The 24,007-nt window shown below is 41.5% G+C and overlaps 1 protein-coding gene and 1 long non-coding RNA gene across 2 annotated transcripts in view; both read right to left on the bottom strand.

The window, feature by feature from the left end:
• Positions 1–8,877, bottom strand: part of LOC119494517 (protocadherin Fat 4) — a 119,804-nt gene extending 110,927 nt beyond the window's left edge. The window contains exon 1 of the mRNA XM_037780451.1: positions 3,160–8,877. Within this exon, the coding sequence (XP_037636379.1) occupies positions 3,160–8,262 (5,103 nt within the window). The 5' untranslated portion in view covers positions 8,263–8,877. The remainder of the gene's footprint in view (positions 1–3,159) is intronic.
• Positions 8,878–12,357: 3,480 nt separating this feature from the next.
• Positions 12,358–17,241, bottom strand: LOC119494518. Its single transcript, XR_005208229.1, has 3 exons — positions 17,128–17,241; positions 13,503–13,616; positions 12,358–12,860 (listed from the first exon to the last, which is right to left on the bottom strand). It is a non-coding gene; the product is annotated as an uncharacterized LOC119494518 (long non-coding RNA).
• Between the last annotated feature and the right edge of the window lie 6,766 nt (positions 17,242–24,007).

The raw sequence follows: 24,007 nt of genomic DNA, 5'->3' as shown, positions 1-24,007 counted from the left end.
GGCTTAAAATAAGTATGTACACTATGTAAAATACGTAAAGAAACAACGTAATATACGTACTGAAATCAAATCACAAATCACAAATGTCACTAAGGTAACTTCAAAATAACTCAACACTTTGGGACACGAACACCAGTCTCCTATTTAAAAGTCCTGTGTTTGTTGGACCCATCCACCTCCCCCCGCCGCCCACCATAAGCAGTCTTTCTCACTTTTTATTCTAAATCAATAGCTCTGAGCGTAGCATATTTACGCAGATGCATTTACATTGCAGTCAGTACAGACTACATGGTGTACACATGACACGCCAAAAGCAACAAAGGCGTTGTTATTCCACGCAAAATGACTTACAAATTACCGTTTCATTCATACGCCATTCGGTGCGACCTGGCTGATTTAACCGTCTATCTGTTCCTCATCACTTCCTGATCATACATGACTCTCTGTGAAAATGAATATCTGCTGTGACTTCTGGCTTTAACCTTTGCACTTTGTTCCCTTGTTTTTCTAGTAACATCCACAACTAAACATTGTTCTTCTTGGAAATCAACACATGAGCCTCTCTAACAGGCTAATAGCTTTCAAGCACATTACAGTCCTGCTCATAGCCCAATCAGTGATGTGCAGGTGTTTTGTCTTCAACAGCTGATGGGAAACACCTGCTGTCACATCACTGATTACGTTGCAGCCAAAAGTGGAACAGATACTTGAAAGTTTCAGCTCGTAGAGAGAAGTCAGAGTGGATTTACTCAGTATGAGTTATGGAGCGGAAATGCTTCTCTCCACCTCTAAACGAGAACATTGCAGGATGCGATGAATCAAAACTTGGAGTGATATAAAAAACATCCTCCTGAACACTATGAATGGAATCTGGATTCACCAACAATGGATGAAGCTGCTGCCAAGAGATTTTTTTTTCTGTATCAGCTATTAAGAGGAAGAAAACACAAAGGTTTCTGGGTAATGAAGTCATTTGCATAACATTCCACACAAAGCTGCTGAAGTAGAGCAACAAAATACGATCATTTAAGGCCCACTGCACATCAAATGTGACCCAGATGTGAGACAAAAGTGACAGATCTAATCAACAATCACTGACAATGAAACTCTCTAAGATGCCGAGGTCAGGAGCTCTTTCAACTGCAGGCCCAGCAGCCGGGCCCAGAGTTGTTTAAGATCATGAGCGTCGATAACGCATGTCCAGCCAAATTCTCTTTGTTCGAGTGTTTCCAAAACATCACACATGGTGCATAGAAGAGGAAAAAAAATGCCAGCTTTCCCCTCATGCATCCAATCAATGGGGAGAATGGGAAATGGAGAATGTGAAAGGGTCACAACCCCAGGGGTGGAAATAATCCCCCAGTTGCTACCGGGTATCTGGTGTATAAACACTGCACTGGAAAAACATTAGTCTAAGTCTGAAGGTTTACACTATAGTACCACACAGTCCTTTGAGATCCCGTTGACAGAGGGGATACAAATAGTATGAATATGACCTGTTCATCATTAAAACTACAGCCATAAAGACGACTCCCTGTTGCATTTCAACACAAAACCAGCCCACATTTCCAAATGTGGAAGGTCATTTGAATTCCTCCGAGTTATTAGATCTCACGCTTCTCAAACTGGAGAGACTGACTCCGCAGCCAGGTGGTATGGTAAAGTCATCTCTCCGAGGGGTGAGAAAGTTCAAGCTTAGCATGAAACCAATCTAGAGTGTAAGGTTTGGGAACGCGAGCACTGAAGCACTATATTCTCTCATTAGCCCGACAGTAAGTAGAGTATGCAGGAAAGCAGATTGCCATCTTCGCTGCAGGCGAAGTGAGAGAACATTTGATATTCCCATTTGGCGCGAGCACACCTTTAAGTTAACTTAGCTAACACGATTTTGCCAAGTAATCCTTGATTTCAATAATGTGCGTGTTTGTCTCCAAAATAACTGATTGCTGTATTAGATTTCACTTTCAATATTTGAAAGAGATGAAAAGGCATCAATAACAACAGTCAAAGACGTCCAATTTAACTAACTTCACATCATTTTAAATGCAGAACACATTTCTTAAGAGGAGGAGAAGCTTGCACCTTTTTGTTTTTGCTCTGAAAAGTCAATCATGTCACCAAGCCTGTAATAATATGGCATTTCAAGTCCGGGTTAAAATTTCCAAAACATATATAGACTCACATTTGTTTTTCATTTGACTGGCGGCTAGGCCTTAGCCACCCAAAACTGGGTTTAGGGTTCCCGCATTACACTTCAGAGGATTTAACTCCCTCTTTCTTTAGGGAAAGCCTGAAAAAGGTGCATCGCATAATGCAAACTCAGTGGACAGCTTAAGTTTCACTCTCTCTGCCCTCAGCGTCTTTTCACAGAGTCTTAAGAGGTCACCCAATTTTAATGGTCACTTATTGCCTGTGGAGCAGTTCCCTGTGGTATAGAAAGGTACCCCAAGACCACCCCAGTGCCAAAACAGCCTCAGGCTCAACAGCTCACAGTAATACTGGCACTGATGATGCATACCTGCACAAGAAGACCTTATGAATTACTCTCCTTTTCATTTCTACTAGAGACGCTGGGGAAACCATCATGGGCCTTGAACCTGAAACAGCAGCCCTGAATGATTTATGTCTACAGTGCGGGGAAATTAGAAATAGTCCTTTTTTTTATTTGTGCAGTTCATATCCGCTGATAAGAATATTCCAGTTCATGAGAGCAGCTCGTGCAGAAGACATGCAACACTCATTTCCCTTTCCAAGACTGCTCAAATATTAGAGGAGGCACATTCATGATGAATTGTTATGGTTATGTTTTTGGAAACAGTAACAATAAAGTTATTGAGCCAAAGAACAAGGCCTTCTTACTAATGTCCAAGAAAACTAGGATTTTAATATAATACAGAGCCATGCGTAAAAAAAGGAATTTAATTAATGAGCAGACAAATGCAATAGGTGGCTCTGTTTTATGTGTGACTTGGATAGTCTCACTCCCCATTTTTCCAGTTCAAATCTTGATCTCATTACACTTATTCCATCCAAATGTCTCTTACAAATGCCAGTGGCATGCCCTCTGCCTGCCAGACAGATCAAATAGACCAATATAGCACAATATAAGGTGGCTTTCCAGTAACCTGTGGAGAATAGAAAAGTCAGCAGTGTACTAACCTCAGCACGCTGCGTTCTGGGCTGGCTGGCGTCTGTCTCGATGGCGTACACATCCACCAGGTAGAGGTCGGAGCCTTGCTCTCGGTCCAGCTCTGCAGCCGTCTGTATCACTCCAGTGTGGCGGCCGATGGTGAAAAGGCGTCCCACGGCTTTCCCTTCACTGCGAACCGCCACGATGAAATACTCCACTTTGGTCGCTGAGCCCCGCGGGCTGGAGGCATCCAGGGAGATGACGTTGGTGCCCGGCGGCTGGCCCTCTTTGAGGATAGTGATGTACTTCGGCTGGGAGAAAACAGGCCCGTCCATCCCTTGGAGGATGATGGTCAGCTCGGTTCTGGAGGTCTTGCGGCTGGTGCCGTGGTCGGTGGCTGACACGGTGAGGATGTACATGAGTCGGGACTGTACCAGCTGGGAGGCCAGGCGAATATCTCCGCTGTACCTGTCCATGATGAAAGTGTCCGAGTCCCCGTCCACAAGCTCATACTCCACTTCTCCGTTTGACCCCTCATCGGGGTCAAAGGCCAACACTGTTGTCAGGATAGAGCCGATGACTATGTTGGGCTCAGCCACCAGGGCATTCTGGGACACAAAAGTGGGGACATTATCATTCAAGTCTGTGACCCATATTGTGACATTTTTCAGGGCAAAGCGACGGAATTCAACAGGAACTGCCTGGTCAGTGGCTTTGACTGTCAGCTCAAACAGATTTGAAAACTCCCTGTCAATTTCTTTGTTGGTGTATATGAGCCCGGTGCTTGAATCAATGCTGAAGTGGTTTCCCCGGGGAATCTGCTGCACAATGGAGTACTCCAGCTCCCCGTTTATGTCTGCATCTGTGTCATGAGCTGTGATTGTCATGACTGAAGCCGAGAAGGGAAGATTTTCAGGGATGGATTTGAAAATGTCACCGGGGGTAAATATGGGAGGGTTGTCATTAAAATCCCTGACGTGAATGACCACAGGGATGGATGAAGAGCGGGGCGGTCTGCCGTTGTCTTTTGCAGTAATGTTGAGTTTGTAAAGTGACTGAGTTTCAAAGTCCAGCTTTTTAACCAAAAAGATGCTGCCGGTGTTGGGGCTGATGCTGAAAGTGCCGTGGTTGTTCGTGGCTGTGATGCTGTACGTTATGTCGGCGTTCTGACCAGAATCTGCATCAGTGGCGGTCACCGAGGCCACAAGCTCCCCTATTCTCATGTTCTCCAGGGCGTCCACAGACAGCGAGGATTTAGGGAAGGAGGGGGAGTTGTCATTCTCATCCATGATGCTGATACTAAGCATGCAGGAGGAGGAGAGGGGCACAGCTCCAGCATCAACAGCTATGATTTTCAATGAATAGGAGGATGTAGATTCATAGTCCAGCTTTCCTACTAACGTAACCTGTCCAGAGCTGCTGTCAATACTGAACTGTCCTTCCTCGTTGCCCTCGGCGATGTGATAATGAACCAGTCCGTTTTTGTTCTCATCCACATCGGAGGCGGAGACCCGCAGCAGTTGTGTCATGTTTAGAGCCGACTCTGAGATGGAGGCCTGGTAAATGTCTTTGGTGAATTTAGGCGCGTTGTCGTTGATGTCTTGAATGTAAACTTGCACTTTGGCCTGGTCTCTGAGGGGCTTGGGGAGACCCTGGTCCGACGAGACGACCACGAAGCTGAACACGGCGGCGCCCCTTTGTCTCATGAGCAACTCACGATCAAACTGCAGCGTGCTGGTCAACTCCCCCGTGATGGCGTTCAGCTCAAAGTTGGGCTGCGGAGTCTCAAATGTATATCTGACCTCACTGTTTGGGCCAAAGTCCTTATCCTCGGCAAAAATATGCCCAGCCAACGACCCCCTCTTCTGCTCTTCCTCGAAATGAAACACATAATTGGTGCTGTTGAAGAGGGGACGGTTATCGTTAACGTCATCTAGAATCACGCTGACATTGACAGTGGCACTTAGTGGCTCCACAGCCCGGTCTCTGGCCACAACCACTAAGTTATATCTGTCTTGTATCTCTCGGTCCAGCTCTGCTTTGATGTACAACTGCCCGTCTGGAAAAATGCCAAACACGTCTCCCGTGTTGCCACCAGCGATGTCATACATAATCTCCCCGTTAAGACCAGAGTCTTTGTCTGTGGCCTCCACTTTGAAAAAGCGGCTGTTGACAGGCTCAGATTCTAAGATGATGACCTCGTATGAAAGCTGGTCAAACACTGGCGAGTTGTCGTTGACGTCGTAAACGCTGACAATGAGGATGAGGCTGGAGGTGTGCTGGGGGACCCCCATGTCTGATGCGATGACCTCGACCTCGTAAGAGCTCGTGGTGACCTCCAGCGGCCCGGTCAGCGTGATGAGGCCGTGCTTCTCGTGAATATGAAACAGGCCTTTGGGGTTTTGTTTGAGGCTGTAGACCACCATGCCATTTGTGCCTTCATCGGGATCTGAAGCTTTGGCCTGGAATATGACATGACCTGTGCTCCAGTTCTCCACTGCACTCACATGCTCCACAGCATGAATGAAATGAGGGGCGTTATCATTTAAGTCCTTCACAGTGATGTTAACAAAGGCCTCTCCTGTGATCTCCCCAGCTCTGGCTACAACCTTTAGCTGATAGAAACCCTGCTCTTCTCTGTCTATCTGGCTCGATGCTGTGATCTGACCTGCACTGTTCACAGTAAAAAGCCCCCTCTGGTCCCCTGAGGTGATTAGATATGAAATGTTTGTGTTCAAATCTACAGTGGTGGCTGACACGGTCCCTATAACTGTCCCTACGCCCACATTTTCAAACATGACAAAGCTGTACACTTGCTGGCTGAAGACCGGCGGGTTATCCTGTGTGTCAATGACAGTTACAGTCACTATGGCCTGGGTGTGTGAGCGCAGGCCGCCGCCATCTGCTGCTGTCACCTGCAGCTGGTAAGCAGTTTTCTCCTCTCTATCCAGGGGCACAAGCGTGGATATTTTCCCAGTGTTGCTATTAATGCGGAATTTGGAAGCGTCTCCAGCTGTAATTATATATTTCAGCGTGCCATTTCGACCCAAATCGGGATCTGTGGCTGAGACGGTGGTTACATAAGAACCCGAGGGCTCGTTCTCTTTCACGTTGGCAAAATACTGCACAGGGTAGAAAACTGGCCTATTGTCATTGATATCTCTCAGGGTGATGTTGACTTTTCCTACAGAGTGCAAAGGAGGGCTGCCTGCGTCTGCTGCCTTAATGTGGAGTAAGTAGGAGGCCTGATCCTCCCTGTCTAGCTCCGCGGCTGCGCTTAATCGCCCTGACACTGCATCCAGGCGAAACAGCTCCTGGACACTGGCTGGCGTCTCTGCATCAAATGAGAACCGGATAGTTCCGTTGGCCCCGACATCGTCATCTGAGGCAGACAGCACCACCAGCTCAGTGCCGGCAGGAGCGTGCTCCACCAGGGAAACATGATATGTGCTCTGTGTAAATGTGGGCACTTGGTCATTCACATCAGTGATGTTGACTATCAGTTTAGTGTAAGAAATCTTGGGCTGCAGCCCCTGGTCTTTGGCACTAATGTTGAGCACAATTTCAGATGCTATCTCCCTATCCAGCAAAGCAGCACTAGTAACCAGACCACTGTTTTCACTGATGGCGAACCAGCCCAAAGCGTTTCCAGACACCAGGGAGTAGCGCAGGTTGGCATTCTGCCCAGAGTCACCATCTGTTGCAGAAACCCCTTTAATGTAGCTGCCTTTTGGTATGTCTTCACTGATATCTACTCTGTACAGCATTTCCTGGAATATAGGTGGGTGATCGTTGATATCATTCACAAAAATAACCAGACTGGCGAAGGAGGACCGAGCCATAGGCTTGCCGTTGTCTGACACAGACACGGTCAGGTTGTACGAGGAGATCCTCTCTCTGTCTAACACACTGGCCACTTTGATCAGACTTAAATTTGGCACGGGAGACGTGTGCACTTCAAAGTGCCTCTGCTCGTTGCCTCCTAGGATTGAAACAGATATGTTACCGTTAGCGGTGGGGGAGTCTGAATCTGAAACAGTGAGCAAAGCCACAACCGTGCCGATCTGTGCGTTTTCATCCACAGAGGCAAATTTAGAAGTTGTGGGGAAATACCTAAACTTCACCACCGGGTCGTTATCATTCACATCTACAAGTTTGATGGTGGCTTCTGTTCTGCCTGACAGAGAGGGCACCCCGTTGTCTACCGCATGAATAGTCAGGGAGTACTCCTTCTTATTCTCATAATCCAAACCCTCTTTTATTATAATAGTGCCAGCTTTGGGGTCAATTTGGAAAGGCGTCCCTTCATCTAAAAAGTACCGGATTTCAGCATTTGCTCCCTCATCCTGATCTGATGCTGTAATCTGCAGAACACTAGAACCTACTGCTGCATCCTCGAAAACGCTGGTTTGATACTGATCTTGGTCAAAAATAGGGGGGTTGTCATTTATGTCTTGGATGGTGACGTTTACTTGCAGGTGGCCAAACTTTTTGGGCTCTCCTTTGTCCTCCACTTCAACCAGGAGCTGGTAGAAGGGAGTGACTTCTCTGTCCAAGCCTCCAGTGGAAACAAGGTGCAAGAATGCCCCCTCTCCACTAGGATTGACTGTAATATCCAAGCGGAATTTCCTCTGCTCGTTGCCTTTCACTATTCTGTAAGTGGTGTGATCGACTCCATTACTTCCAATGTCTGAGTCTGTGGCTGTGTCCAGGATCACTTGCCTGCCACTGCTGGCGTCCTCCTTGAAAGACACCACAATGGACGCGTCTGGAAACACAGGGGAGTTATCGTTAATATCCAACACTACTATCCTGACCTCGGTTGGGTAGGTGGGCTGGCTGGACAGCACCACCACGTTGATGACGTCACTTTGCAGAAGCTCCCTGTCGATCACGGAGGATGCGTAAATGACCCCCGTGGTGCCGTTGATGGCGAAAAGTTTGTGGCTCTCGCTGAAGCGGTACGTGAAGCTCGGCTTGGTCTCTATCGTGCCCACGTAGGTGCCGATGGCTTGCTCCTCCAGGACCTGGAACTCTTGACGGACTTGGCTGGATGCTGAGTACTGCGACAGAGTCCACAAGAGCAGCAGAATCAAATGGAACCGGCCTAAGCCCCTACCTGTGCGCGCCATGGTCCAGTTAGCCAGTCCACCTTTCTCAGACAGAGTCCATGCCTATGATGCATCAACTTTACTAGTCACTAAAGCATTGTATTCCAGCAGAGAAAAACTCAAATGGGAAACCCAGCAGCGTCTCTTTTCCACAGTTCTTCCTTCAGTGTTCCCAAAAAGTACTCCAGAAGTGTTATTTTATCCTGCAGAAGCGCTGCGCTTTTCAATGCAACTAAATCCTCTGAATGATTCCTGCAGATCTTGAGTTGAAGTTTCACCTCAGCTCCAACTCCAGCTCCAGCAAAAAGAAAAAAGCATTTTCCAAACACAATCCCTCTTGAAAAAGGACAAAACAAAACAAAACAAAAGTTCCTGGCTCCTTGGAGATGTTTAAAAAAAAAAAAAAGTTTATCCAAAGTTTTCGGTGCGTAAAGTGAGCGAGCTGAGCGAGCTGAGCGCGACGCACCGTCCCGTGGAATAACGGTGCAGGCGCTTCACTCATATTGTGCTCCAGAGGAGTCCCAGTAAGTTATAGGACAAAGCTGGAGTTTCGACAAAAACTCCCTCCCATCACTGATCCCATTGGATAGCAGGCGGTGCTCCACTGCCCGCCCTCCCACCTCCTCCTCCTCCAGCTCCACGGTGCAGCGCAGCGCGTTGTGTCCTCAGCTCGTGGAAGAGGATGTCAATCAAATAGAGACAGGTAAAGATGTCAAAGAGCGCGCTATAATTACTCCACTAACAGATTAATATGAGCTAAAACGGTCTCAGTGAGCTCAGGACATGAACGTTTATCATAAAACATACATAAACACACACAGAATATACTGTATATGTTGTAATAGATGTGTTCTTAATATGCCCTAATTGTAATGTAAATGTAATTGTAATGTAAATGTAATATAACTTATTATATTATTTTAATTGAGCTTCCCAGCAAAAAGTATTTCACACTTTTGTATCTGTACAACCGGTGTGACAATAAACATCTTGAATCTTGAACAGATCCTATGATAGAAATCATGCTCACAATGCATATTTTTTTAGATATAAAATGTTGAAAAGTTGCTTTAAAAATCACATTTGAGTACCTTGTTTGGGATGTTATTAGAAGTATTATAATGATATATGATTAAGTCGAGTGTGGTATTGTGAAATAAAAGTCCCCTGAAATTTGTAAACATTTATTTACATTTATTTATATATTTATTGCCTCATGTATTTATTTCAGGATTTATTTCATAGCAATATCTATTTATTTCAAAGCCATATATATTTGTTTATGTATTTATGTATTTATTTAATATTGGCATAAATTGCATTCCATATAGATATTATATATTATATTATTATAATTGCTCTAATTTTCTGCAGAAATAACCCTTTATTTAAACATGATCTAATTTTGTTGGGTTGGGAATTAAAATCATTTGCATTGTAGATTGTTACACTGAAGTTTATGGTCTTCTCACAGTGTGGCCTCTTCAGTTACTTTGGAGACAAAATGCTGTTAAAATATATATTTCTCTATTATAATTAGGTGTCCAATAAAGCTCAATGTGTAGTGTAAAGATATTTGCATATAATGGAAGCTGCAGGTAGCTTTATATGCGCTGGTAAGTAGCTCCATCTAGCGGCCAAATGATGGTACTTTCAACCAAAATAGATTTCAGTCAAACTTTCTAGGAAGATATATAATATATATAATATATATATAACATATGATAAGCAATTTTAATGGTAATTATTTGTCTTTAGGCACTTTTAAATCATGCAAAAAGATGGAAGCACAATATTTGTAGAAGACTGACTATGTACAGATTAACAGTATGATCTTTCTGGTAGAAGTTTTTGATGTCAAATACTCATGCAAAAGTATTAGTTCCTCCTGCATGTGATGAAAAGTGAGATGACCGTACCACCAATCTATCTGATTATAATTTTACTGCAGACGCATCAACACATGAATTATATAGTTTCTACAGATCCTAAACTACAACTGGAACTGGTACGTACAACACAAATTATCACTCTCTGCAAATTATAAAATTGTGATAAAACTGGCTCCTCCTTTATGTCCAGTATCGCTGTTTTCTCTGCAGAAGCACCATATCCTCAATTTGGTAAACATCGCAAGTTAACATGAAATGTTGAATAAGATATCTCAGCGTCCTCCATGACATTTCCAAAAAGTACTTTTCTATGAAAACCAGTGATAATATATTCTAAAACCCTCAAAATATAAAAGCTAATTCATCCTACGTTATTTGGCACCATGTTAAGTCAAATTTAAACACAGTTATTCGCAGAAAAGACATTCAGGTTCAGGAATATATAAATACAAAATTATGCATGGGTAAAAAAATAAAATAGTATTTACACAACTCTAAATGCCAATCATGACTATTTTTTTCTGCTATGATAATAATAATAATAATAATAATAATAATAATAATAATAAACTGTATTTATATAGCACAATTCATGCATAAAATGCAACACAAAGTGTTTAATATATTTAACAACACAGTGTATTCCACCTCCAAAACCTAAAGGCTGCCAAAAAACAAAGCATCCAATTGAGCGGACTTGCTCCGAACCCGACCTATCTGGGAGTGACCCTAGACAGGACCCTCTCCTTTAAGAAACACCTCAAAGGAACAGCGACAAAGATGAAGTCCAGAAACAACCTGCTTAGTAAGCTTGCAGGCTCAAAATGGACTGCACAACTCAGCACTGGCCCTTACATACTCTGCAGCCGAATACTGTGACCCTGTCTGGTCCAGATCATCCCATACACACCATGCACAGCTAGACACAACCATGCAAATCATAACCGCAAATATATGCTCAACGCCACTCCCCTGGCTTCCCGAAGGTCAAAGATTCCCTGCATCTGCTAATCGACGCAGACATCTGCAACCTACCTGCCAATCTCCCATCTAAAAAAACAGCAGACTTTACTATCCAGTCTGCTTGGGAAAAGGAATGGGAGTCCAAGTATGTACCAAACAAACACCTGGTTTCAGACCCCAACCAACAGGCCCCTGGCACCAACCTCCCAAGGAGACAGTGGTCAACCCTCAACAGATTCAGGACCGGCCATGGCCCCTGCTTGGCCAGTCTCCATATGAAGGGCAGCAGCCCACTGTGTGCTTGTGCAGAGGAGCAAACAATGGAACACATCATTGAGGCCTGAGGATTAGTCACCCTCCATACAGCAGACCAGGAGGCAACTGCTTGGCTCAAGGACTCTGTATTCGCTAAACCAAATAAATCATAACATTTATGATAAAACATTAAAAAAGCAAGGAAAATAATGTGAAATAAAATTGAATTAATAATTTCTGTAATAACTTTTTAGCTTTACAAAGCTGTCTAAAGTGACACTCAAAAACTCTGTAACTTCTTAAAATGAGTCTAGTCATGCAAACCTTGAAATTTACTTTTAATTGAGTTCCATAATGTAAATATTTTAGTAAAGTAAGTAAAAAACATTTTTATATTTTCCAATTCTGCGTAATGAACAGTGCATTTTCACATTGGAGTATTATTTTATGCATTAAAATATTGTAATTTTAGCAAATAATATGGTTTGATATTCTTGACTTTATAACTTCTCCGCTTTATTTTTACATATATTTATTTACTTATTTTTCTGTGTTGCTCTTTCTGAGGTTATAATTGATTTTAAAGTTAGTATTATTGATTTATACTTCTCAATTTGCAAATGTTTGTATCTCTTTGTATCTATGCATACTCATGTATACATCTCTGCATGCTCATGTGCCTTGGTCTGTCTGTTCACTGTCCATGCAAAAGTAAAAAAAAAAAACAGTTGACATCACAGTTTCACTTTTGAAAGTAACAGTAAAGAGAAAGTTAGTATAAATAAGGCAGTTAATAATTCTACTGTAGTATCATCTTCAATCACTTTCCTTCAAAAGACTAAATATAAACGTCTGAATTAAGTGTTTGCATGTGAGCATTAATTGTACTACCGTCATTGAATATAATGTGGGAAAAGACGTGGAATTCAAGGCATTAATAATTTCCAGAAATAGGCTAAATGTCTTCTATATGCAGTGGGATGAGGTCGGGTCAAATGAGTTCATTGAGAAGTCTAATTGCAGCAGGAAGAACTGTTTGAATTTCTACGTGAACTCCTGTGCTGCACTTCATCTGTCCTGTGAAATAACATTACGGAAGGATAATTACAACCCTCCTAGTTTTGAAAGACATAAATGTTTATTCAGGTTTTGTATTTGACAATTTGTGGCTTCCGTAATCAGGCCGTTGGCTGCCTGGACGTTAAGTAGGACATGAGTCGACTACTGTAATTGAATTACAGAGTGGGCTGGACTGGTTGCTAGCTGCAGCCTGACACAGATTCAATGTTTTGGTAGCAGACAGAGCATCAAAGTAGATTACTTCCCCCTCAGGAGACGTTTCGCTAACCTGATTACACCGGCTAAGCCAGCAGCTCCCAAGATGCTTTTGATATAAATATCAAGTTGTTGTTATGTTTGCGTTAAGTCCCTTCTGCTGAGTGATGTTTTCACGTGCTGTCACTGATCTGAGAGCTCATTTTGACGTGGAAGAGATGTTGACCCGATCGCCTGCCCCGACATGGAAAACACATGCAAATACAGTAGCAAAAATGAAAGTTAAAATGACTTGTGAAGCTGTGAGTTCTTACCCTGCTATTATGGAAATGCTGAGATTGTTTGGATTGGCAGTGATCTTGGCCTGTTTTTTGCTATGCATCAAATACCTGTCAAGAGGGATTCATGTAAGTCCTAATTCTCTAGTTTTCCTTTGTATCATCATTCTCATGTTGCCACTTTGTGACAGCTATTTTACATTTTTTCCTATAGCACAGTAAGCTCTTTTCCCTGTTGAAGCCAGCACTTAAAGATGGCAAAGTCAATTTGTCAGTGAATCAGTCCGTCCATCCCACACTTTGCTCCAGAGCACAACATCTAGACAACTACTGGCCAGATTGCTATCCAGCCTGGTATTAATTATATTCATGTTCCTCAAGAGGAAGATTACTAATAATTTTGGTGACACTGGCGCCACAGTCGCTTCAAAATCTCTACATGACGAACACTTAGGTCCACGAGAAATATGTTGGAAATACATAATCAGAGAACAATTAAATCTGTGCTAAGGCAGAGTGAGCAGGGCAACAGGGATAGGCACTGAATGCAGATGACAGTTCAATAATTATTATTTACAAAAATGATGCAAAGACTTACGGGACCATGAGACGTGTGAGGGTCAAAACCAGAGAGGAGGTCCAAAACAGGCAAACGAATCCAACAAGAAGCAGACAGGAACCCAAACGCCAAATAATCAGGCAGAAGGTCAAACTGGCAGAAACAGACAGATACATCAATTAAACTATGAACACTCATTTCATAAGATTTTATCCTAGGGTCCCCCATCTGATAGAAATTTTGCATTTGGATGTTTTATTACTAAGGCTGTCAGTCAATTAAAATATTTAATCATGATTAATCGCAGATTAATCACACATTTTTTATCTGTTCAAAATGTACCTTAAAGGGAGATTTGTCAAGTATTTAATACTCAACATGGGAGTGGACAAATATGCTGCTTTATGCAAATGTATGTTTATATTTATTATTGGAAATCAATTAACAACACAAAACAATGACAAATATTGTCCAGAAACCCTCACAGGTACTGCATTTAGCATAAGAAATATACTCAAATCTTAACATGGCAAACTTAAGCCCAACAGGCAACAACAGCTGTCAGTGTGACAGTTTTTCCTCGCCAAAATTTAGCGCAAGTTTAGAGTGTTATTTAGCCCTCCTTTGTGACAAGCTAGTATGACAGTTGAGTAGTTGGTACCAATGGATTCCTCAGGTTTTCTAGTTTCATATAATGCCAGGATCTTCACTGTAGCTTTAAAACTGAGCCTGTTATATAATATAATTGACTCTCCTTTTTTGCTGGGAACCCCCTGGAACTCCCTCAAGGACCCCTGGGGGTCCCCAGACTCCACTTTGAAAACCACTGCACTAGACAACCTGGAAGAGGAACAATGGAATGAGGTGCAGGTGGAGAGATGGGCAGGGAAGCTCAGGTGAGGTGAATGAGGTGATTGCAGGGCAGATCATGGGAGTGGATCTGGAATAAGAGGAGAAAAGTCTGAGGGCATCTGGTGGACAGGTAAAGAACAATGCTAAATATGGCCTGGGGAAGTGGAAATGGCTGAAGAGAGGGACGGAGAGGCAGAATGAGCAGGAATACACACATTAGAGGCGGACATCTGTTGTGGTGGATATGCATTGTCTCCAAAAGATAGTCTCTCATGTTCCCCACCACTGTCAGGCAAACATTCCCATTTGAATTACTGAGCAGATTCATGCTCCTCTAAGGATGTGTAATTTCTCTTCTGGGCACGCTGTGAGCTTTACCTTCATGACAACTTCTGGCTGAAATGTCAACTATGCACTCAAAATGTCCTATCTTCATATGGGCCTACGTTTATGAGGATGCTTCACGTCGATAGAGAGCGTCAAAGTCTTTCTCTGTTGCTAACCACAATAAATGTTGTTCTACACTTCCAATTGATCTCTCATTATTTAGATAAAGTATCTCATTATCACAAGTGCATTTAAAACTGCAATGGAGACCTAGTTAATCAGTAAACTGCAAGCATCAAGGTTATTTTTTATCATGAGTTTATATTGTGAGGTTTGAGGAACCCAAAGGAGCAAGTGAGACAAGAGATCTGAGATTGATGAGTAAACTTCTTACACAAAATGTTGCTTACTGCTTCTAGGAGACAGTTTGTATCTCACCGTTACGTCATTTGGCAGATGCGTTTGTCAAAAGTGACGTTTTTTCCTACATATACATACATTATAACGGAGCAACTTCTGGGTTCAGCGTCCTGCTCAAGAACACTTGAGCTACAGCTGCACACTCATAAATCTTGTCATGTCACTTTCACAAAATTGTGGTACAGGAAACTTCCCCTGTTGCAACCCATCTTGTGATTCTGATCAAATGGTTGGATTTTTACATAAAAATAGGGGTTCTTTCAGTTTAGAGTCAGCGCTGAATGTAATACCAGGACACTGTCTTGTAAATCAATCATGCACCAACCGAGTGGTTTTGTTGTGAGTAATTTTTGTCTGGAAAATTACTTTTCTGGCCGTGCAGAAAGCTGCATGAAAAACAAGTTTATGAGGATGTTAAAATGAAAGTGAAATGAAATTATCTTTGGCTCAGTACGTAACCAAACGTGGACCAGGCAGACAGATGTCAGACAGAAATGTGAAATCCCCTCAATAAGATTAGTTCAGACCATCAAAGGCTGTTTCCTCCACTCTAAAAAAAAAAAAAAAAAGCACACGTATACAGTGCCTACTCTCATAAAAATCCATCAACATATAGTAAAGTCAAAGCTCGGCCATAAAGATCAAATGCAGGAGTCAATGAGAAGATGAAGGGCTGCGGTAATCCAAAGCAGCCATTCATGCACCATACTCGTCTTCTGTGAAGTGGACGGAAATGAGATCTGACCTGAATGAGGTGACGCAAAGAAGGACAATCAGATTTGAACTTGAACTTGAGTTAAATGAAATATGAGGACGGATAATGAGATGCTAATCATCGTCTTTTCAGTCTGTGGCACTTGAACGCAGCTTTCAGGGTCGGCCCTGTCTCGTCCCTCAGGGGTCGTGGAGAAGCAATGTTGGAGAGGACGGTAAATTGGTGCTTTTTTTTTTCATTTTTACAAGTGAGTCGTTGGTTTCAGTCTCAGGCAACAGAAGTTTAGTTGAATGGGCTTTTAAAAAGTGAGCCACAAAAAGGTTATTGTATGCCTCGGGGGAAGTGAGAGCCAGCAAAACAACACTGCCCTCCTTTCTAATAACGAGTGTGTGAACGGCCAAGCATTAATGCTGACAGTGGATCTATTGCATGTCTGTATTTGTTTAACATGCTTCTGGGTTTTAAATTGTCGTCCAGCAGAAGTTTTCCCAGCGACCCCTCGTTGCCGAGTCTAATGTGAGGGCCTGCTGTTTCCTAGCGTGCTCGCCTTCTCCCAGTTTCCATCTCCCTCGTCTGCTCACGCTGAGAAAAACTCAGCGCGAGGAAATAAATATCAATCAGTAAACTCCACTGTTGGGTACATTACATGGGCGTTGTATGAGATATCGCTTGCACCGGCATTCGCCAAACGAACCAAACACTCATTCATTTCGGAGGTGGAAAGCCAAATATTGCAGCCATGTTGAAATGTAGAATACAAATCTTTTGATGAAATATACAGGAGGTATTGGACTGAGTCAGAAGGGAAAAGGGTGGGATGATGACATGAGATGGAGCGGTTAACCCATCCTGGCACATCAGAGCCACAGCTACCTCACTAATGAAGTTGCCAGTACTGTATGATCTAATGTCTGGTAGCTTTCATCACTTTGTGACATTTGAGGCAGATAAATATGGCCAAAGGTCTGTGGACACCCCTGTCTGTTGCATGTCTGGTTTTACCAGTTTGGTGTGGAACAACTTGATTGAGCCCCAACTTCAAGCCCATAAAAACACCTCTAAGTTAAACTGAAATGCCAACCCGATCTCATGGGAAGGTACATAAATAGCACAACATTACAAGGACATTCTGTGTGTCATGAAAAGACATTTTAGCTTTGAAATGTTTAAAAATGTTCGGGCTGAACGAAATGATTGGACGGGCTTATTACAGTCCTGCGATAGCAGCAGATACCGGAGTTTTTTTAATTTTTTGTCAGAGCATTTGATTAGTTGATTGCTGTCAGAATGTAATGATAATTTCAACTAATATAACAAAAAAAATTATTTGAACAGTATTATCGACCCTACCTTTAATTTTTCCAAAGGTTCTTGGTCCCCTGGGAAAGGTCCTGTGGGGAAAACGCTCCATAATGCTCTTGTGACTGAATGGGAGCAAATCCCTGCAGCCAGGTTTCCACATCTGGAAGAAAAAGAGTGGAGGCTGTTATAGCAGCAGATTAACGCTCCTGATTTTGGAATGACAACAATCAAATATTCACTGTAAAACATTGATAGATGGTTAAATTAAAACATGCAAGTTCTCCAGCTGCCTTAAAAAGTAAGTTAATTAAACCAAACTTGAATAATTGTTTTAAAAAGTCTTCTTGTGTAATATGAGTAACTGAGTAAGTTCACTGAAGTTTAGAAATCAAGTTAAATCAAAGTCAAGTTAGATTCTAAGTTCAATCAACAGCTGTTTTTAATTTCAAAAGTTCAACAACTGGACACAAGATGTCTCCTAAAGTCCATTCTCATGATTGTCTTCCAAACTAGTTGCATGTCACAAAATCCTGCTTGTACGTACACGTCTTAAACTCAGATTTAAGATAAACAGGAACTTACCTCTTTCAGCAGATGGATGTGAAAACAGCCCTCTAGTGACAAACTACACATCCATCATTCTGCACAGTGACGGTCAAACACCTGAGTGAAGAAACAAAACAAGCAAAGCAGAACACATTTTAAGTGCATAGAGGGACTTTAATGTTTCTTTCAAATGACTGGGTCATTGTGTTTACCCTTTATTTTTGACATCATTAAATGATTAGGGATTTGTGAGTGAAAAAAGGAGACCAACAATTAGGCTGTGAAACATTGGAGTGAATGCCTGCCACTCTACATGCAGTACCCCATCTGACCCACAGGTGTCACTGTTGTATTATTAAAAAACTCATCTTTGATCAATGTAATTTTTTTAAATTCATGTTTTCCCCTCTAAAAGCTGTTTATTCCTCAGGACATATGCCTGTTTATAGCAGAATCATGCTGATGGAAATCTGGAAAAAAATAAATATTTTTACGAGAGTCCAGAGGGGAATGACCAGCTCTCTGCCTCTTCATCTCACAAACCCCTGCCAATATGTTACGCCACAGACACGGATGATCAAACATATTATTAACTGTGTATTACTAATTTTGTAATCGGTGACTCAACAACAAAATGGCATGTGTCATAAAAATAATGAGCCTAGGTAATTAGCAAATTATTGTTTATTTTCACAATATGTTTTATGATAAATTGGTCACTGCTGTGCCTTTGATTAACTGGGCATAATTGGATTGTGGCATATAGCCATATATTTACATGAAAATGTTACAGAATAATAATAAAACTGAAGATGTTATGAAACATCAATCAAAAACCTGAAAAGATGTTGATATGAAGCTTCACACCAACACAAATCAGTGAAAAACAGCTTCCAAATTAGGTTTTCAATGACTAATATCAGCATGATTTAATAAAAAGGGAATCTTAATATCTTTCTGATGCCAGCTGAAAACAGTTGCCTATGCTGCTTCTATTAATTTTCACAGTCTGTGTCGTTATAATGAAATGCTTCCCTGGAAAGATTCTCATCCTCTGACGCAGGTTACACAAAGCAAACAATCTGCAATAACTCAAGTGATTTCAATAACAATCTGACCTGTGATAGATACAGATGGGGATCATATAGTAGGGCAGCTACCGTATACACACACATCACAAATTGCTTTGCTCAGGCAGTTGATCCTGATTCAAGATAATAAAATGAAGAAGCCTGGACTCTTTGAGTCCTTTGAAACTAATATGAAACTGTACACTGAGGCTACAGAGGAGGGAGGAGGACAGTGACAAGTTGCAGCGAGAGGAGTGTGGTGCCGTCCATTAGACCCTTATCCAATTTCACACTCTCACCGGACCCCCTTTTTTGGATGCCCTTTCAAAACACAGTCCTTAGGTTGGAGAGTTTGCCTGAGTTTCTTCAAACACCCCGAGGTGCAGAGGATACACAAGACAAATGCGAAATCAGCAGGTCTCTTTGGTGGAGATTTCCTTAGTACACAATATTAGAGTTTGAGTGTTGTATGCTGCTTCACCTTCACATGTTTTGACTAGAAACATGAATGACAGAAGCATTACAGTCATTTGTGTCTGGGACAATCTGACACTTTAGGCACATTTATGCATTAAGGGTTTAAAGCGTGGTTATGAACCTATGAATGTTGCAGCCGTAGCTACGCCGGCTATGGAAACTACAAAGATACCACTTTGGGACCACAAGAATTGTGATTGGTCAGCATGGGCAGCTTGTTTTTTGTTTCCCCCTACCTAAACCTGAACCAACCCTTATCCCTAACCCCGACTACCGAGGGGGGCGCTATCATTTTAACAGGAGGGAAACACTATTCGACACAGGACAGACTTCAACACAACACTGGTAGAGATTGTTCAGACTGAAAACAACATGTGGCAACTTGACAAAACGCTCAGTAGGCTAATCTTCCAAGTTGGTGTTCCCGACTTCCAAATGCATCCCAGTGCATCTGTTCGGGAAAACATGGACGCCAGCAGCCAACGGATGTTTGTATGGCAAGTGTCTGAGCTTCATAAGCATCTACAGAACACCAATATAAATTACCACAGTGCCATTAGCAAAGACAAACAGCTTATAAAGCAAGCATCTTTAAATCAACACCTAGAGAATCCTGTGGGGAAATATTTCTGAAAATCTAATTTAAAGGTCCCATATCATGCTCATTTTCAGGTTCATACTTGTATTTTGTGTTTCTACTAGAACATGTTTACATGCTATAATGTTCAAAAAAAACTTTATTTTCCTCATACTGTCGACCTGAATATGCCTGTATTTACCCTCTGTCTGAAACACTCCGTTTTAGCGCATTTTGACGGAATTGCAACAGAATTGCGTTGCTAGGCAACAGCTTGGGTCTATGTGTACTTCCTGTCAGCTGATGTCATTCACATACACTGAAACCAGGAAATAAACTGGGACACATTTAGAATGTTTACGTTTAAAACTGTGTCAAGGGTCTAAATATTGTATATTCGTGACATCACGAATGGGCAGAAATCCTGACAGCTTGTTTCAAATGCAGAGTTTCTGAATACGGGCTGTGTGTGTTTCCCTGTGGATTGAGTGTTTCGATACTTTCACAGTGTTTATATAGGACTTAAGCCTGCTTTATAATAAAAAAAACATGAAAATCTCACTTTTTTATAATATGGGACCTTTAAGACATTTTAAAGATCAATGGGAACCCTGTTAAAGGAGACGAGAGGAGTAGGAACACTATATAAAGTAAAACATGGTGAAAAGGTAATTCACTCACTATGTGCGCCGCCAAGTTGCTGTGACGTCACGTCAGGTGTGTTTATGTCAAGATTAATCTAGCAGGAGTTTCTGACTTGGTGTTCCCAGTTGAATGACCACTCCACTGCACTTTTGCGTGTCTAAGGTCGTTTTCTTCAGAGTACAATAGATTGTAGCATCAAACATAGTTCCTGTCAACAGTTTTACCCACCATTCATTAAGCAAGACTAGCTTAAAGCCAGCTAATGCTAACTGCTAACTCCGATAACTGGTATCAAATAGCAAGTTAATATTTTTAAAACTTACCAGGAACTGCAACGGTTTTGCAAATTGTCCTCCAGGCCTTCTCCTTTTTAGGTGGGTCTAGCTCAGGGGTCTGCAACCTGCAGCTCCAGAGCCACATGCGGCTCTGTTGCTACTTGCTAACAGTTAAACTATCTCCAGATGAGGAGGAAGTACTCAGATCATATACTTCAGTAAAAAGTAGAAATACAACAGTCTAAAAGTACTCTGTTACAAGTAAAAATCCTGAATTCAAAATGTTACTTAAGTAAAAGTACTGAAGTATTATCAGCTAAATATACTTAGAGTATCAAAAGTAAAAGTACTTGTGATGCAGACTGGTTCCTTTATTATTATAGTATATTATAGGCTGTTATTCTGCTTTTATCACTAATTAATACATGTAAGAGCATTTTAATGTTGTATTTCATCAATGTGGAGTCAGTTTGTGTACTACTGGCTAGAGTACTGCATCATATCATATAATCATATCATGTTTTATATTCTTATTTTAAAAGTAACAAATAACTTCAGGTGTCAAATAAATGTGGGTGAGTAAAAAGTACAATGCTCCCCTCTGAAATGTAAAGTAGAAGTATAAAGCAGCAGAGAATGGAAATACTCAAGTAATGTAGCCTACAAGTATGTCAAATTTGTACTTAAGTAGTACAGTACTTGAGTAAATAGTTACATTACATCACTGTCTAACTCTCACTGGTGACTAAAACCTCATCCATTATTTTTGTTGGCTATATCACAATACTTTGTCGTGCATAGGCTAATCACGTATTTTGTCTGAAGTAGGAAACACAGATGTGAATTTATTAAATGGTAAAACATGACAGTTTTCCCCTTTTCTCGCTGTGAGGTCCGTCTACTACTTGTCTAAGGGGTTAAAGATGTACCTCATTTCATAAACCAGCTCCCTTATCACAAATAAAGGTAATGACTTGGCAAAAACTGAAATGAAGGTATTATGTACCATATCAGCAGGGGCACCATTTTCTAAATCCATGAAAACATTCCAGTTGCAAGAAAGTGTACTTAGGAGGGTTTATGATGTTGGTTTAATGACACAGGCCTAATAGGAGATCTGAACGGCACACTGGGTTTGTAGTCAGACTGATGGCATCTTGGGTTAAGTACTAGTTGGAAACGCTCAGGTAATTCACTTGAGCCTGGCCTGATTGCTCTCTCAGATGACTTCATATTTGAGGACTATTCCACTGCCGAGTGTGGAGTGACGAATCAACGCACATTTTCTTGATTTCACATAATACAGTGTTTCCTCCAGGACTGGACTTTCACACGCAAAAGTGTTTTTACTGATGAAATAATCTTCACTAAAAGGCACAAGAGCAATTTCTGCAATTAGATTGTAACAGTAGCCTTGAATACTATGGCATCATTGTAGAGGCTTATTGGAAGGATCATGGTTATAGCTGAGCTTAAACACTGGCTAATTGTTAACACTGTACACGCTGTCAGCGGTGGTTATAGTAACAAATTACATTTACTGAAGAACAGTGCTTGAATACAATTCTGATGTACTTGGACTTACTTACTATATACATACCAGTAGTATTCTTCACTACATGTCAGAAGGTAATATTTTTACTGCACTTCAATGATTGATTTACAGCTATTTGCAGCTTACTTTGCATATTAAGATAAAAGAAAATCTATAAAAAGCAGCATATAAAATAAGGTGTGTTGTTATGAAGCACATTAAACGATCCAACAGTGTATTAGATAATTAAAACCAGCTGCACCTTGACCATAAACAACATTAAAATGCTGACTAGACGAAGCTCAGGAGTGACCATAGAGAGAAAAATATATAAATACAATTTATTAATTTGCTCCCTCAATTTAATTAAATCATTCCCACGTTTTGATTAATTTTACAAATTAATTGATTAACTAATTAATTGTCGAATTAATTGAGGGAACAAATTACATCTTGTGCGCACAAATTAGTAAATTGTGGCTCCGTAGACTGCACATGAATGCATCGCTAATAACTATCCAGTGTAACAATATGAAACTGACATGAGCCATTATGCCTGCATAATACTTTTACTATCTTCATACATTAAGATAATATTACTTAAAGCTGCATTAATTTATTTTTATGGCCATTTGGGGCAGGATATGCCAATAACATAACACTCACATACTGTATAATACTTTTGTCAAGTTTTTATTTCACTGAAAACAGCTGCCTGATGGGAGGGATGAGCGGGCCATAAAAACCAAAAATAATGAGCAGACAAATGCTAAGAAGCATAAACAAATGATACCTTTCATATTACACATACAGTAGTCACTTTAGCAGTTGGTTAATATAGTAATATTGCTTGGTGGAGCTTTAGAAAAAAATTTGAAAGCAAGACTTTTACTTGTAATGAACTATATTTACATTGTGTTAGTTTTACTGTATTATTTTTTTTGCCACTTGGAGGCAGCAGAAACAAGCTGTAAAAAAAAAATCAACCCATTGGGCCTTTCTCATCTGACCCTCCCCAATACCACGCCGTGACGGAAACAGAAACCTTTTCGTAACCATGGTTCAGGGCCGGCTCTAGCTCTTTTGATGCCCTCGGATTTGGATTTGGAGATTGAAAGATTGAGAACCTCTGTTTTAGACTAGGCAAAGGTACAATTGATCCTAAATACAATGTAACCTTTAAGTTGTTAATGTCTATCTTAGTTTTAGCAGTTCACATTTGTACGGGTAGTTGCACTGAACTTATTTGTACGGAGCGTGTTCCATGACAAACACAAAACGCTGTTGCAAGTGGCCAATGAGTCGGCATCGATGTAGACTCGCTGTTGGAGGGTTATATAAACCACTTTCACTACCCTAATTGGTTTGGGATGGCACTTAATATGGCGGACCCTCCACGAAAATGTGCAAACGAAGTGGAAGTAGGTGGGAGAGTGTGTAGGGAGCAGTTTGAGAAAGGCCCATCATCACCTTTGATATGGTGAATGTGTTAACAAGAAGCTAAAACGCTACAATGCAGAGCTGAAGGGAGCTGCAGAGTCGGGTGATAATCCTCGGGGGGTTTGTCATAACGAGCGACCCCTGTCACATTACACATACTCGTTTGATCCATTGCTGATATAAACATATTGATTCGTGCAGCTTTAATAAGGATCTGAGCACTTCTTCAGCACTGCGTGCTGCACATCGTGGCACCAACGCTTCAGAGATTACTCAGCGCTTATCTGTATTTACTCAGATGTGAAGCATGCCGCTCTGTACAGTCGAGTATGTTATCCTCTGTGGCCATGTGAGAGCTGTGTAT

Source organism: Sebastes umbrosus, chromosome 9, assembly GCF_015220745.1.
Source record: "Sebastes umbrosus isolate fSebUmb1 chromosome 9, fSebUmb1.pri, whole genome shotgun sequence".
Taxonomy (NCBI): domain Eukaryota; kingdom Metazoa; phylum Chordata; class Actinopteri; order Perciformes; family Sebastidae; genus Sebastes; species Sebastes umbrosus.
The sequence above is the reverse complement of the archived record's forward strand: the minus strand, read 5'-3'. Positions and strand labels throughout refer to the sequence as shown.